This window comes from Ambystoma mexicanum, chromosome 7p (assembly GCF_040938575.1).
Source record: "Ambystoma mexicanum isolate Mex_15411 chromosome 7p, UKY_AmexF1_1, whole genome shotgun sequence".
In the NCBI taxonomy this organism is placed as follows: domain Eukaryota; kingdom Metazoa; phylum Chordata; class Amphibia; order Caudata; family Ambystomatidae; genus Ambystoma; species Ambystoma mexicanum.
In genome coordinates this window covers 245,418,974-245,436,826 of record NC_090939.1, presented here as the reverse complement: position 1 = coordinate 245,436,826, position 17,853 = coordinate 245,418,974, and the positions used below count along the sequence as shown (strand labels likewise).

Below are 17,853 nucleotides of genomic sequence, written 5' to 3'. Positions count from 1 at the left end.
AACCGAGACTCGACCTTCCTTTGAGTAAGGCATGCATCCATCTGTAAAACCAGGTCCAAAAAGGCCGAAAAACCAGAGGGCATGGAAGGGACGGTAGCCAAGGCGTCCTTTAGATCATCCGAAAGGCCCCTGTAGAACACAGAAGCCTTCTTTTGTTCAGGCCAGGAAGTGTCTGCTGCTAGCTGGTTGAAGCAGGCCAGATATGCAAGCAATGATTGTTTCCCTTGGGTTAGAGCCAAATGCTCCAAATCAGAGCCCTGGGCCGTGTACCTGGCGTCGAAGACCAAAGTCATAGCAGAAATAAGAGCATCAAAATCATACAGACCCGGATCGTTGGACTCCAGAAGTGGATTAGCCCAAGCAGTTGCCGTACCCCCCAAGTGAGACAGCACAAAGGTTGCTTTGGTGGTGGCGTCTGGAAAAGCTGCAGGATGACAAAGAAAGTGCAGCTTGTACTGGCTTACAAAGAACTGGAAGGTTTTAGGCCCCTGTGAACCATTCAGGAGTGGCCAAAGGGAAAGGACCAGGTAAGATATTCGAGGCCTGGGCAGGATTCGGGCAGGGGGTTGGACAGGTGGGGCTGCGCTGCCCCATCCCAAACTCCTCATCTGTGGGGAGCGGGTGTACCAAGCTCTGCATCACGTCCATACTTTGATGGAGTGGTGCATGTGCTGCAGCCATATCCGTACGCAGGGTAGCAAAGGCCGGCATAACCGCAGCAATTAGATCAGCCCCTGGTTCCATTGTACCACGATGTGGTTAGGGTTTATGCTCCTTAATCTGTCGGGAACCTGATCCCACGATGTATCCCCTGACGTCCTAAAACATCAGGCGGCTCCTTCAGGGAGAGACTTTCCCCCAGAGAGTGCGGTCTGCAGAATAGACTCAACCTGTCAGACCAGGGGCTCAGGTGAAAAGGCCGGTTAGCAACAGAGCTAAAGTGGGAGAAAACACATAGGTACACTGGCCATGTTATGGGATAACAGAAAATAACAATCCTCCCACGACACACTCCCCAACTCTTGCCTGTAGTCCAGAATGGCAGGCTAGAAACCTACGTATGCTGTGCCTGGCCTTGGGTGGTGTAAAAGACACGCCTAGTGATGTGCAGGATCCTTCTTTGTATGGAGTTCTGATGGTGATAACCTTACCTGGGCGGAACAAGGGCGCAACTAAAGAAACCAGAGTCAATGTGGGTCCACAACAAATCCAAATGTAGTGAAGAAAGTTCCCAGTGCAATCCGTTTGGAAGATAAAAAAAAGTCACAAGATCCATTCATCCACAGAAGAGAACCAGAATGCAGTCCAATACTTGCAGTGTCCATGCAGGTGTATGCAGTGAGGTGGTGGATGATGAGAATGTTGAGCTAGCAGCAGAGGTGAGATTCGCTAGAGGAATAGGGAGCAACAGAAAATAAAGTAGCGTGAATAACAACGGGCAAATGGGGAGCACAACGCTGGAAAAGGCATGAGTAGTGAAGAAACACCTAACACCGTGAGAAGGGTCCAGCAGCTGTATTCACGGTGTGTCTGCAATGTAACTGTGATATGGAACACCAAAGCAGAGATACCACGGGTGCAGATGGTTCTGTTTAAGGCTTGCGCAGGGACCAAGTGTCTGACATGTAACGCTAAACAAGTAGGCAATCCAAAAACGATAGCAAAAGGTCAAAATATCCGTAAGTGCAGCCAAGGGGGAAAGGAAGCCGGGCGTAGAAACAAAGTGACTAGGAAGCAAAGAACCAATCCGGAGAGCGAATCAGAAGTCCTGGAAACCGGTTATCCGAATAGTGAGATACAAAACAGCAACAATCACAGCTGCCTTGCCGGGCGAACGCAACGGTTAAGGAGCGTCGCCTGGCAACAACAAGGAAGCTTTAACCTACTGCTTCCGTATTGCGCAGGAGGTGCGATGACATGATCGGACTGTAGGGCGTAGTTCGTAATGGCCGGTCAGATATCACAGTGAGTAGAGCGCTTGCTTTGACATATGTGCAGAGCATACTGACACAGGTTCGAATCTCGGCAGGGCCAAACTCAGCCTTTCATCCTTCTGAGGTCGATAAATGAGCACCACACACTGTGGGTAAATAAGCAGTGCTCAGATGCCTGAGGGTTTGTAGCGCTATATAAATGCTACAAAATAAAATGGCAGATGTCTCTGGGAAAGAGGCCAAGGAACCTGCCATTGTCTCCGCGCTACTGGGAGGAGCTTTCTTCTGAAGACAGAACAGCATTTCCTAACAATCTCTCTGCTTTCACCATACAGTATTGTGGGACACATACATGAAGTGTAGAAAGCTGGTTATTTGCGAGTTCATTCTTAACAGCAAAAAGAATCTCCTAATCTGCGCAGATGGGTATTGTATCACGTGTTTCTGCAGTAACAAAGTCAAAATCGAGTCCTGAGTGCACACTCAGGCTTTTTTTGTGTTTAAGTATTTTATTGACTCCATTAGATTTATAAGCTTTGCATACCATTTTAAAACAGCAAATGTAACATTAAAATGCCACACATGGCTATGTAAAGGAACGTTCATTTAACATTTCATTGAGTAACAATAGAACCTTATATAATTAGTATAATATTATATTCTAATGCATAGAATGCAGTTTTAATACATGTTTGTAAGATAAAACATATGGACGAAACAAGACTTACAGGACTAACATACACATAAGGAGGGTAGGAAGGGGGTGATATAGTACAAGAGTAAGAACGAATACGGCTTAATCCTGTTCTCTAATCTTAACTGGGTATTTCATTATTCAAGAATTCTAGAAAAGATTGCCATTTTAATGGGTATTTTTGCAATAAGAGTGGAGAAACGGCAATGCACTTTTCCATCCTATGAATATTACAAATTGAATTCCACCACATAAAATGTATGGTTTTAACGTTTTTCCAATTTGTTGTAATAGTCTGGATGGCAATGGCAAGAAATAAATCAAACAACCTTCATTTGTATCAATAATGGGTCGGATCAGTTCACTACCTTGAAATAAAACATCAACAGAAGTGGGTACCTGTGTTTGGAAGATATTACTAAGGATTTCTCCAATCTGGTTCCAGTATGATTCAAGATAATGACATTCAAAAATCATATGCTTAAAAGTTCCTTGATAATTTAAACAACTCCAACATTTGTCATTTTGAGATATTCCAGTTTTGAAAAGCATGAGTGGGGTAATGAAAGCCATATGGTGGAAAAAATACAGAGTTTGAAGAAGACTGGCAGAGGCCACACGTGACTGACCCCGATTAGTAAATGACATTGGGTATTTGGACCCAGCAAGCATTTGTGGAGAATTGTTACAAACTACCATATAAATATATTCAAGAAGAATTATTTAGGAGCCAGACTATCTGTCATTGGAAATTTTCAAAAACATTTGAGCAACATTTGAAGCAATCGCGAACCTCACCTCCTAGAAGATTCATTTAAGGACCAGCATTTCTGACATTGTTGGATTAAAAGAGATAACGGCACTGTTTGTGAAGATTACCAAGAATCATATATCGCACAGAGAGAATTGAGACATTATCTGGATGAAGTTGCCTTTAGGACAACCGTATAGGTCAAAACATGCGTCGGCTATTCTAGATCTGCAAAATTAAAGCATACTGAAGAACACACCAAAAACAGTTTTGGACATTAAATTACTTAGAAAGAAACTAATGTACTGCTGTAATCTAGGGTCACAGTGCCGTTTGACAGCATCGTACCTTCTTCTCTCTCTCTCTCTCTCTCTCTCTCTCTCTCTCTCTCTCTCTCTATATATATAATCAATATATATATATGATTAAGCTATGCATAGCTAAAATAGCACTGCCCTCTTCGACAATTTCCTGGAGGAAAGGTTTGCATTTGTGCTGATTTGCACACCCACAATGCCTTGCTGTTGTGGCTCAGAACTGGAGGTGAACTTCCAGTGATGGCTACTAGGGGCGCTGTGGAGTGTGGGACTCGCTCAAGTGGATTTTCCTACTTATATGTACAGATGTTAATGGTTTGGTTTGTCTGTAAGGCCAAGGAGCCAGGTTACAGATGTTTGTAAGCTATGGCCTGTCACATTAAAGCAACCTTTTCCACTTAGAGCGAGTCTGGATGTTTTTATGCAGTCTAGCCCAAATTGGTGAATGCCTGACAAGTTGTTCATTACTTGGGCATTCACACAAAACTGCAGATGCATTTCCCAGGCTTATCTGCATGCCCAACTAATACTCTAGTGATGTAGGTATAAGTTGTGGAGTAGCTGTTGGAGAGTGCACAAATCACTGTCAAATTAGCAACCGCCATGCCGGGAATGACAGCGGTCATGTACAGCGAGGAGAAAAACATACATGTAGACAGTGGCCTAATTTAAGTCCACATTTTCAGGTGTGCGTTTTCTTTGTGAACACGACCAATATGAATGCTTCCTTTTATCAGCAATAATTCTGATTAATATGAATATTTATATTGATACTATTGTGCCTATTAAAAATAAGATAGAATGGAGACAATGCTGCACAATTGCTCTAAAATATTCTGTGGGAGCTACTGCGTACACCCGGCACTTTTCTGGTCCCCATGAAAATTAAATTTGAAGGCGTGTTTGTATCCAGACTGCGAGGAGATTGGTCAGTGCACCAAGAAAGAGCGACCTTGCGTGATGCCTGAACCCCAGATATGAGCATCAACAACAGGGATCTGACTTTCATGTCATGGAGCTTCAAATCCTAACAGGTCCTCTCAGCCCCTCCTCTTTCTGAGGTTGATACAATGAGTACTGCAGAGTTGAGAAAGGGTACACATATTTTACCAGTGCCAAGATGCCCCTAAGGTGAAATTGTGCACTGCAATCACACATTGTATGTTATACATGTGTCCTTCATGCTTCAATTAAGGGATTGTACTCATTGGGGCGGTGTACGGACCACCACAGCCCACTAATCAGAAGACTGCCACCATCATGACCATTGTTGCTAGAAAGTTCCAGAAAGTTTGTTTCATTGTGCTGCACTACAGCATTTCAGTTGGGGGAAAAGGGGTACTGCTACACTCTGTTAAGGACTTGGTTCTTTAACCCCTTCAAAGGTGCATCCACTTAATTGTTTGACTGAGGCACCGTCTGCCCTGGACAAACCTCTGTGGTTGGATCCAGCTTTTTCGCATTCCACACCCAAATACACAACTGCATTCCTGCCACTCGTCCAATCCCAAAATCCAGGGATTCTTTTTATTTTAATGGTCAACAAGTTGTTTTATACAGGTAAAAGAGCTTTGGTGACATCCGCGTAGGATTTTATTTGATTTAGTAGGTTTACTTCTCAACATAATTCTTATGTTCTTTCCCTTCTGAATTGGACCATCTAGACATTGTTTACAGTTTCTTTACTCTTCTTATCTGGTTTGCTGTTTTTATTGTGTCGGTTCAACCAGACAAGTAGGCTTGCCCTCCGAGTGCTTCAAAAAGCGGTGTAGTGCCTGGTAAGAGCCATGATTCTGCACACAATTTCTCCTGTTCTCCTGTTCGGATTTGTTCTGATTACAGACCTATTGTTCCACTTTTTGAAGAAAGACCTGTAATCTCGCAATTATACTTAGGATTCGCTTTCACGCAAGTATTTGCCTTATAACAGTGCCTGGCCCTACCATCATGTGGCTCCAACATTGCAACTCCACAGCTCTCAATTAAACTACATACTTCGTCCACGTAATTTACCGCAATCACGGACAACCTCAACATCAACATATCTGGCTGCCCTGGCTCCACACACAGCAGGTCACTCACCCCACCATAGATTTCTGTGACATCATGAAATTAATCTGGTGCATTTACAGCGATTCCGAAGCCCTAGACATTTCTCCCTCTTCGCTGTGATCTTTAAGCTCTGCTCCTTAAACCACCACCTCCTTCCTGAAACCACCCACCTGGCAATCCACAGTGGGTGGAACTGATCATAGGAAGTGCCATGGCCAAGGGCAGCCAATGGGTGGGTAAATAACCAAACACCCACAAGCTGTGTGTCCCTCCTCACGACTGATCTCCCTCCTACCTGGACTCATATGCAATAGTTTTGGCATATATAAGTGGTGATAAGTGCAAACTAATAACCAACACTAGACCCGACACTACACAGGTACTCGACAAAATCAGACAACTCCACCTCCTAAATGACTATCAGTCAGGGTTTCTCTCGAAGTGTAGCATCGAGACAGTCACCATCCAGGTGGTGGATGATGCTCTCCATATCATTCCTTGTCCTCCTTGACCTCTCGGCTGATTCGACACTGTCGACCACCGCATCCTCTTCTCTCTCCTTGCTGACAGGATAGAATTCTCTGGCACTGTCTTGAACAGGTTTACCTCCTAACTCTCAGGCAGACACCAGGCTGACTAGGTGAACTTGCTGCATTCTAACTGACTCCAGGTCCCCTGCGGGGTCCCCCCAAGGCGCCATCCTCTCACCAAACCTTTTTAACTTTTATGGTGGAGCCTCTGGGCACACTCCTAAAAAGATCCCAAAATAGCCATTGACCGATATGCAGACTATACTCAGTTGTACATTAGAGTAAATAGCATGCAGGATATCATTAGTCTCTGAGATTAGCTAGCCATCATCCAGTCCTGCATGTCGACTGCCTACCTCAAACTAAACCCATCTAAGACTGAATTAGTCTGCATCGGCGCGCCCGCTACAAAACAACTTGTCCAACAAGGGCTCAATAATATGCGCCTAGAAGGATTTGATCCACAACTCTCAGACTCAGCAAAATCCTTAGGCTTTGCCATTGACAGCAATCTGTCCTTCCAGAAACATATAGCCAAGAAGGCCCAAATAGCCTGACTCAGAATCTCTACCATTCGAAAGCTCAAACCCTTCATCCCACCACAGGACTTCCGGACCGTAGGGCAGGCCCTTGTCGTCTTGCACATCAATGGGCGAAATGCCCTCCTGACAGGGCTCGCAGCTGCTCACTTGGCTCCCCTAAAAGCAGTCCACCATGCTGCAGCATGTCTTATTACGGGAGCACATAAATATTACAGAATTTCCCCATCCTACCAGAACTACATTGGCTTCCACTCCCAGCCAGGATACTGTTCAAGACTGCATGTATCATTTGCAAAGCAGTCACGAGTAACACACCAGCATACCTGGTGGCAAAGCTCCACATATCTGGTGGCACACGCTCCTCGTGCAGCAAATCGACCAAACAACTTGAATCAAAACTCATCCGCAAAGAGAGGATCCGCAAACAATCCTTCTCTCGCCATGCACCCACCCTCTGGAACTCGATCCTCTCAAAACATGGTTCTTGCAACAACACCTGACCAAGGACTAATTCCAATGGACACACATACCGGCGCACAGACCTCGCAGTACTGCACTACTTTTAAAAGATGCCAGCCCAAATGCCTGCTACCCACACTCTGTACAGCGCTCCGCTGCTCTTGAACTAGGTCTGCGCTTTAAACAATAAATAAAAATAACATTAAAATAAAAAGGAGGGAATCCAGAGAGAGTAAGGAAGGGGGTCAGAGAGGGAGAAGTGTTGATATGCGGTCAGCAGGAGACAAGGTGTTCCGTTCCTTTCAAAGTGCAGGCAAGATGGAGTCTATCTTTTGGGGTATAGTATTTAAGAGTTTGCGTGAATAGCAGGAGAAGGCTTGCTTTCTGGCTTTCAGTGCGAAAATAATGATGTATTTCCTCACTGAAGAAAATAAATGTTCTGCAATGCTTTGATATCCCCCTGGTTGGTTCTTGCTACAGAAATATGTAAACAAAATAGGTTTGAAACATTGTTTAGCTCACTTTCTTCCTAAACCTTAGTTAGTAAAGGCTTTCCGACTGAACCCCCAGTTTACTTCCCCATTAATCCCACAAAATCTATTATTCCTTTCGAAGGCTGCTGTACTATGTGGTAACAGGCAGCTGCTCTGAGCAAAGTGGGGGCCTAACTGGGGGCAGTGGCCCATTACTAGATGGCACTGCCCTCTGACTGTGCCAGTTGACTTTCAGCAATTCCCACCTCATGGTAGCCAACATGGGCAAGTATGGTGGGCATGAGGGTTGAGGGGCAGGAAGCCGAGGCACACACACAGGCCAGAGGGCGAGGGCAGGAGAAGGGCGAGGAGGTGGTCGAGTCATCAGTAGGTGGGCCAGATTCGCAGTACAACCGAAAAGGAAGGGAGCAGTTGTGAACAGCTGCAGATGGCTTGGAATATAGGCATTTTACTGGTAGATAATGCCCACATTCCAAGCCACTTGATTGGCTGTGCTGCATTGCCATTCCAAGGCCATTATGAGGTGGTAATGGCAGGGCTTTAACTGGGGTAAGAAATCGAGAAGGGGCCCTCATTTGGGGGTGTGGTTTGCGGGATGGTCGTGGCCTAAAAAGTACACAAACCATAGTAAGGTATGCACATATATAAATGCATATAAGCATTTATATATTTGTATGTATACCTTACTATGGCTTTGAACTATACAAGCCATATTTTATACACATAGAAATATGTTACAAATGTCTGTTTATAAAAGGTGGGTTGAAAGTACACAAGCCCTAGTAAGGTACGCAAATAAATATATAAATGGTTATATATTTGTTTGCGTGCCTTAGTAGGGTTTGTGTACTTCAAGATGGCTTTAAAAGTACACAAACCATAGTAAGATACGCAGACAAATATATAACATTTATATATTTGTGTGCGTACCTTATGATTGGCGTACTTTTCAAGCCATTTTTATATGTTTATAAAAAGTACACAATTCAATCCATGTTTTATGAAGCTTTGATGACCGACAAAGCCCGAGGCGTCTTTGTCCGTCGGCAAAGCTTTATAAAAGATGTCTTGAATTGTGCACTTTTCAAGCCATCTTTTATAAATAAAGAAATTAGCAACAGAGTCCCCAGGTTCGCAGAGGGTCAAAGACACCTCATTGACCTCGGGATGGGGAAACAAAGAACACTAACTGCCTCCTGTCAGCCTGCCACTTCTGTCAGCCTGCCTTGATCGAAAATGGCAGGCACATCTGTGACACGCCGATGTTGTGGGGGGTCCTGGCAGGCCCCGGCTCTGCCCCACTTTTTGGAGACTGCCGGGCCCTAGCCCCGGCTGGCCCCGGCCCACTTACAGCACTGGGTAATGGCCCTCTGCCCAAGTTATTAGGCCGTAGCAAAGCAAGAGCCTTTAGAAAGGGCCAAGGGACGTTATTATCTGGCAATGGCCCTGGGGGGGAACGGGGAGGGACATTATTGCTATGAGAACATTCCACCAATCTGTTTAAAGCAATGAGAGACATTGGGATGTTGGGACCGAAGATTTATACCAGCCAGTATGGCTCTTTGCAACTTCATTAGGCACGGGTAGTATAGCTCAGTGGCAACACAAAGCAAAACCTCTTCTGTGTTAAGTACTTTATAAGTAACCAATCATCATGCAATACAACAGACAACATTCTAATATTATAAATAAACTTTATAGCTCCCAAAGGCTGAACTAGTTGTTAATGAATGACCTGGAAAACCAGGGTGTTAACATGGACTCACTGTCATTACTACCTGGTGCAGCCCAGAGGTGCAGGGTGTAAACCTGCTAGTACTCGCCAGGGCAGGTCCTTTATTCTGTGGTGTCTGGGGGTAGTATCTAGATTCTAGGCCATGGGTACTTATATCGGGAGGGTCAATAGAAGTTGTATGCAGAGGAGGAAGCAGAGCTGCTAATGATGTTGCCAGTATAGAGGCTGTAAGCCAAGACGGTGACATGCAAGCTCCGAAGTTCTCAGCACTCGCAAATTGTCCACTCACAGCGCTCACGTCGCATAACAGGGCTGCTACTTGTGAATACACGCCCTTTCATCAGGGACGTCATTTCACCAAAATGCCAGGGGTAGCGGAAGTGACATCACACGAGCCTTGACCTCTGATGACATCGCAGGAAGTGATGTCATTTGACCCCACCCCGAAGTAGCATCACGGAAGCGATGGACCACGACCTTTCACCCCTTGACAAAACAGGAAGTAGCATCAAATAACATTGTTTCTGAGTACACTACAAAAAATATGGTTACGATATCACTGTAAAGTGATATACATTTCAAACAAGAATGGATCAACATATGTATCGTTAATATCAGTGCATATAGGTCCATATTACCAAATCACTGTGAATGCAAGCAGACGTCCAAGGCCAAAAGATAATGATGTCTTATTATTATATAACACTTACGCTTAAGCGCTTCATATAGAACAAATATATGCTGAACTGACCTTGCTGGGAGTCGAACCTGCAGATCACACTCAAATTGCAGCAGCAGGTGCTCAACCCACTGGGCTATCTCACAGGCTATAGCTATCAGAAAACCAGCCACTCCAGAAACAAAGAGCCACATGCTGCTGGCCATAGCCCATGAGCCTCAATGTAAAATATATATATATATATTTTTTCCTGTTTTACTTTTAGGGGTAGCAAGGGAGACCACAGGGGTAGCAAGGGAGACCTTATGGGTCGCAGGTGCGACCCCTGGTGACCCCTAAATGACATCCATGCCTTTCATTAGAGTCTCTCTTGTAGCCCTCTTACTGGCATACTTCACATTGCCTTATTTGGTGGTGCTTGCTAGAAGATAGCTTGGTATATTGCACATTGTGCCTCCTTTATTTAGGCTACCATATCCAACATGGGTCTAGGTAGAATGGTTGGTGGTTTTTGCGGAATGTGCTGCCAGTAAATTGTCAATAAAGACCTTTGCAGTAAGGAGAAAGATTATTATGTGATGTATAATTAGCTCATCCATCTCCCACGTAAGCATAGGTAAGAACTCAAACATGCCTGAATGTCACTGAGATAAGAAGTACCTGGAAAGCCTGTTTGCACCGGGCCTTCAGCACTTCCGGTGTTTGCTTTTCACCTTGAGGCCATAACTGGCAGGGATTGCCCTTGGCAAAGTTGTTTCCTTCAGCTAGAGTCAGAGTGGCACTGAACTTGGAGGGGCGTTTCCATACCTCTGCGTTCCTTTCTCATTTAGAAGAGGCGTCTTTGATGGAGGTACTCCAATGGAGGCCAAATAATACATAACCAATACCTGATCTTGGTAATCTTGACCTAGTCAGCCTTTACATCCATGAGTGAGACATAGAAATGTATATGGGACAGCCAATGGAGGAATAGTGCCCAGAAGGGCGGGGTCATCCCGTCACTTATGGGACAACCTTTTTCTGGGAAACGGTGGAAACGGTGGCACAATATTTGTTTCCCTCCCACGATTCAGGAATTACTTTTGGGAGGTATTTTAATACATGGTCAGGTGTTACACATACTGTCTTTGCAGAAAAAAGAACTAGGAAAGCATCCCAGTTCGTAGTGCGCTTGCGTAGTGCTCCTATTTCGAGATTTAAAGAGTTAGCAGGCAGTCAGTGGCATCCCCCTGATGACGGAACACCTTCCGAAATGCATTGGCATACCCTGTTAGATACACACCTGTGGATGCATACTGCCTAGCAGACAATTAAAAATCTTGAAATTATTCTGATCCAACCAGTGGTGCATTATTATTCTTGGAAATATACAAGAAAATTATTCGAACGGCAAGAACGTACATTTGCAACTTATCTTAAGAGCATTACGCCAGCGCACTGAGGCCTAAGTGGTACTCTCCGAAACAATACTACGCAATTGTTTACAGCCACCAAATTGAACGACTCTAAGTGGTGCCCACCCTCTTCGCACATAGGGGCTAATTCATGGATTTTGTGTGCCGAAAAACGGGGATGTGTGCGCCATTCTGCCAGCAAATCCCCATTTGTTAAATAGGGATTTGCGGGCAGAATGGCGCACAAATCCCCGTTTTTCAGCGCACAAATTGCATGAATCAGCCCCATAGTGTCTTGTCTTAGTACTGCATGAGTTAAAGACCTCACTTGTCATAATGAGTATGGTTGGTAAAAACAGGTGTTTTTGCTACATCTTTTTTGCCGTTACCATCATGCCCACCATGACGCCAGAGATGCGCTATTTTGCCACCTCTTTGATCGGGCAATGTTCGTCTAACATATGGATCACAAATTTACCATTAAGGGCACTCTCCTTTTGTGTCCTACTTACAACCCTCATTTTGGAGGGCTCATAAAATGGCTCAGATGTGGCAAAACACGCGGCAGCAAGCTCTCTGCGGAGTTCATTTTTATGGGGGCATAACGTAAATGAAAGACGTAAAAGCCCAGTGTACGTCTTTTACACCTTACATTCCCATTATTCCCCATTTCGCTCAATTTGTATGGGGGTGAGAAGGGTCGGAATGCAACTTACGTTCAGTCGCTTCCTCCCTCTCCGCCATACAAATACTCCAGCATTTGCACCACCATGGATTTTCATGTCGGCACAAATGCTGGGGATCACTATGGAGACCGCTGGCTTTCTGCACCAGCAGAAAGCAGGCGCACTCCATAGGGATGCATTGTAAACGCTGCCTGCCATATGATCAAGGCGTGCAGCGTTTGCTCAGTTTCCATGGTAGCATGTAAAAGGGGAGGGCAAAACCCTTTTTCACTCTGCCTTGCAAATGACCAAAATTCGGCAGCGTAGACCTGCTTACATGGAAGTGTACACATAACGGGTCTCCGCTGCGAAATTACTGGTAGCTCAAAAAATAACCCATGTGTGTTTTAGCACATCTGGGCCACTTTTAGCAAGATTCCCTGGACAGGGCGTACCACAGAGTGGAAAAACTGCTCCATCATTGCAGGAAATCTGTATGCGTGTCCGCCCGAGTAAAGGTGTGAATAAGTTACAATTCTAGCTGCCCTTTCCCATTTGAAAAAGTCAAGGGAAGCCCACAGTCTCCACGGTAATGGTAGTCACCATTACTAATCATCACCGTCTGCACATATGAATTGACTGCGTGATCAGTGGTCGAAGCGTACGAAAAAAGTAGTGGAACTATGTTCCCTGCTGGCCTGCCCCTGCTCACCACAAACCCAATCGCCACGCCCCCTCCCACGTGCAATCCAAACCTCTAAACAAACACACCTGCTGTTTAAGGGAATTTTCATTGCAGTGCACTCAAGTGCAAGTTTCAGCTTCTTGCTACACTTTTATTTTAAAACAAAACCATTCCCGAACAGTTCCTTTTTAAACTAAAAGTATAGGAATAGTAAAACCTAAAAAATAAAAAAAAAGTAGCGGAGCACCACTCACAACCGCTTCCGCCCACTTCAACCACTGTGCATGATGCAGTATAAGGCAGGGAAACCTGGTGAGAGCTTCCATCCCTTATCCGATTTTCCTTAAGGATTAAATGATGCGATCAGTAGATTTGGGCAGCAAATAATCAGTTGTACTAATGCTGACTGGTTTTTATTAACATGGTGCTGTGAAGGTGCCAATATGCAGGCTAAAAACGGGACCTCTTCACGACTTGGGCTGTAACGCCGGCGCTACTAGCACCGGCGCTGATGCCCTACCGCCGAAACCCCCGGCGCTGATAGCGCCGGATCACGAGTTCGGTGGTAATGGTATTCCCCATTGAGCCCATTCGGGAATGCCCCATTCCCCATTGGGCTCAATGGGGAAATTTCACGCTCATACCGCCGGCGGATTTCCCGCCGGCGGTATGAGCGCGAATTTCCGGCGGATTTCCCCCAGCTCAGAGCTGGGGCGAAATCCGCCGAAGCCCTGATTTGGCGGACCCTTAAATCTGGCGGTAATAGCTCTACTGCCGGATTTAAGGGTTACCGCCAAAGTCATGATGAGGCCCAAAATGTTGATATTAGTGGACGTGATGCACACAGATTGTTCCCTAATGATGCAAACCTTTTTTGCTAAAAGCATAATTAAATGTAGGTAATATGCTCATTATTAATTTGTGACATATCTTTTTCATTGTTTTCATTGCAGCTTCCTGCAAGCATGTCCATGGTGAATAACATCACTCAGGCCCTGGAAGAAACCTTCAAAAATGTCTTTGAGAACTACATGAATAACTGGCGCAGAAATACAAGCGTGGCCAACGAGGAACTGCAGGAGACGCTCAACGCGGAGAACTTTGACTACGTCATCCTGTACCTGATGGTGATGATTGGGATGTTTGCCTTTATCATCGTGGCCATCCTGGTGAGCACCGTGAAGTCAAAGCGGCAGGAGCACTCAGAGGACCCCTACCACAAGTACATCAAAGACGAGTGGGATGCCAACAAGAACCTAGAGTTCAAGGGGGCCATCCACGAGAACCTGGTGGCCAAAAACTATGCCGGGCCTGCTGCGACCTAGCGAGCCGGACCATCCACCAACTATCAGCATATCTCTAAAAGAAATATTCATGGAGTATGAGATTGATTAATAAGCAATACCACCAAATCTACTGTGGCAAGCTATTGAAGTGGGCTGCTGCATCCAAAAATATACATTTTCAGTCTGAGATTTGGTCCAACTGGTCAAGGCTTTTTCCCTCTCTTAAAGGGATTTTCCAGATTTGGCAGGATTTGCCTGTGCTAGAAACAGCATTCAACCAACCAAATCTATTTCGCCCCTTAGAGTGACTGCTGCAATAAATAGAACCTATGAAGCCTGCACCCTTTTTTAGAATTCTCAGATGACAAAGCATTTGCATAGAAACTGATGCAGAGAATATGTGCAAGTGCTTCATTAGGCAACTGTTTCAGGTATTGTCGGTGCTAGGCAAGGGTCTTTGATTTTGTCTGGCAGGCGTCTCCCTTCCGATCGGTCCCATCCTTACTTCCTTGAGTACATCACATAGCAAAGCCCAACATTCTGCTGTTCCTTTCATGAGACTAGTTACTCCATACCAATTATATTATCTAGCACAGCAAATGTCCTTTGTCCCCCAGTGGTGGACATTATACCAACTACAGGAAATGCTTCGCTATCCAGCACCTTATCCGCAACACTCTAATAACCAGCATCTCCATTGCCGGCAATAACAGATGAAATTAAGAAAATGCCAGATAACAATGCCAGAGACAGATAAGAGAGCAAAACAGCCCAGGAAGCTTGGCTAATCGGCTTGTTTACTCTGTTAGGCAGCTCACACAACTGGCATTTGCTTACCCAGCTTTTCTATTACCGGTTGCAATTGGGTTCCCAGTGGTGCAGGAGCTTTTAATGTATAACTTAACTAACCCAGCTTGCAATTCCAGAGGCAGTATGTGATCCCCCGTGATGTTGTTTGCAGAGTTTGAGAAATGGTTTTCCCATGAAGTAACTATTGTTAATGCATGCAGAAATATGTGGGTATGAACACAAGTATCACTTTCCAGTCAACCCCAAGAGAAGCGGACTTCACATCCAGAAATGGGAGTTGGAAAATTTGGAATTCTCACTACAACTCCTTTTAAATGTTGTTTGGGGCCCATGGAAGTAAGTAGAAGAGCTTTGCTGTCTGTGTTTACTTGAGCATGGCTTCAACCTGCCCAGGCTTGTCATGCCTTGAGTAAATTCCAGACGTACCCCCTGGCACAGCAAACTCCTCTCTCCGGCGAACTCTCCTTTCATCGCTGTACCCCACTGACCCTCATCCCAATTATCTACAGAACTTTGCTCCCCCCTTCCGCTACTGAATGTTCTATCATATTACTTCAGGGCCCTATACACGTGCCTATTGCTTCATTTATTGGAATGAAATGCCAAATCTGTGCCAGTTTTACACTCTGGGGTGCAAGTCACCTATTGAGTCATTGAGTTAGCTTTCCCTACTCAAGGGGTGCAGGTCATATATTGAGCCATCTGTAATGAAGAGTTTAAACAAAATGTGTACTGCATGTGTTCTCTTGTTATTGTATGCCTACTCAAGGCATAAATAAATGGTGACCTCTCTAGGCCAGCATTACTCATTAGGGACACTGACACCATTCTCACCCATGTAGAGAATGAGCAAACATTTTAAAGTTACAAATACGGACTCTCGTTTCCTCTTTTCACTGATAATTGGATGTCTGCTAATTGGCAGGGCAGCAGACATAAAAACATTGCATTTCAAAGGCTGCAAGAGTCGATACCAGCTCTGACCATGTTTCCACATCTTTGGGACAGCAGTTCAGAAGCAAAACAGTGAACCCCTAAGCCCTGCTTCCTCCGTTTGGGAAAGTGTGGTGGATAGTACCTCTTCTATTTCTCCTCTCTGGAAGGTGGCGGGGACGAGCATCCGAATGCTTCCAGTTCCCGTGCCTCTGCATACTGTACCATCTGCAACCAGTGCAGGAAATGGGCGGGCACAAGACCGAGTGGCGCTGCAGCACAAAATGTCTTGTTGGCGCCCCATCAGATCCAGGGGGGTTCAGGGGGACTCACAGATCCTGGCTGCTCCTTTCCCAACCCATCCCTCAATGAAGGCTCAGAACACCTGTGGCCTGCCTACCGAAACTGCCAAACCCTCACATTCAGGCTACAGCTGTTCAAACTGGTATATATGTCCTGCATTTTACAGCCATCTCTTTATTAGGATGATTATTGTGACCAATCATAACGGAAGAGTCCATTAGACACTTAAAAGATTTTCTTAATGAATCATTATGAGACATGTTTAACATTTAACATTTTGGACATTATGTGGGTCCCATAATGCTCTTTGCTTTTATGCAAATCACCAGTATTGAGTTCTATATAGAGATACTGTGTTGCGCAACCTGGCCGGGGGGCCACGCCCCTTGGCCACGCCCACTCCTTCCCAAAGCCCTGCTCCTTCTAAGAAGTGACAGTTCCCGCAATAAATGTTTTCCATTTCTAGCACTGTGTGCAACAATGCATTCCTAGGCACAGAGGACAAGAAGGTGGGCACCTGCGATGACCCCCACATGCTGTGTCTTTTTCCCCTTACCTGCTAATGCATCCCGGTGCATACGTGGAAAAAACAGTTCTTACTAAGGTTGGGGGGTTTCAATGTTTACAGCCCCTTTTTGGTGGCTTTAAACAGTGGCATTTTTTACACACATTTCACTTCATAATAAAGCAGTATTTACTGGCTGCATTTTTTCTAGGCAATACTGCATGTGTTTGACAGCCCGGGTCCATAGTCAGGCACTTGGTACATACTGGTGGTATTTGAAATACTGCATATTTTTACAGTTATTGCCATGGATAAAGAGGGCCATGTGATACAGCGTTTCACTTCCCTCCCAAAAACATTGGATTATCCTAGAAATCAATGGCAAAGTGGCTTCCAAAGACACACTCATCCTTTCACCTTTTTAACTGATGCAGTTGCTTAGACCATAATTGACTCCGCATTTTCTCCTTTTCAATCACAAAGAATTTCATTAAACTGATGTTAAATAAAGTGACCCTTAGCATATTTTTTATCATAATATACATTTTTATTGGACATTGAACATTTTGAGATCAAAGGAATACAGTTAATCTAGTCAGCAATTAAACATTTAATATTTTATCATGCATGAAGACCTGATTTGCCAGTCTTCCTTAAGCGTCCTCAGCAAAGGATGGACCAAGACACGGACCTCACCTGTTTGGGCCTGATTGGGCTAAGGGTCAGACTTACTATCCTGAATTTCACCTACAAAGTAGTCACTACTACTGCTACTCGCCAAAAGACATCACATGTGTCTCCTCCATTCACAGCCTATTTCCACTCTATCTGGGGTTCAAATGGCCAAGTGCCCTAGGCAGCCCTGGAAAACTACCATAACAAACATCATCAATATTGCTGTTGCCCCCATCCAACACCCATGGAGCACACACACACGCCCTCTCATGTTGATCAATGCTTGTGCAGCAGTCGATCACACAGCACAGATCGCTGACCTTATCTCCATAACAAACCTGATGCCCTGTTCATCACTAAACATGGTTTACCCCAATCAATCTCCTCCCATGTGTTCAGCATCCTCCTAC

General features: G+C 45.0%; 1 protein-coding gene across 1 annotated transcript; it reads left to right on the top strand.

The window, feature by feature from the left end:
- Nucleotides 1-13,895: 13,895 nt before the first annotated feature.
- Nucleotides 13,896-17,399, top strand: KCNE2 (potassium voltage-gated channel subfamily E regulatory subunit 2). The gene has a single exon (XM_069636173.1). It carries the CDS (start codon nucleotides 13,897-13,899, stop codon nucleotides 14,254-14,256), a length of 360 nt encoding a protein of 119 aa, XP_069492274.1. The 5' UTR covers nucleotide 13,896; the 3' UTR covers nucleotides 14,257-17,399.
- Nucleotides 17,400-17,853: the final 454 nt, after the last annotated feature.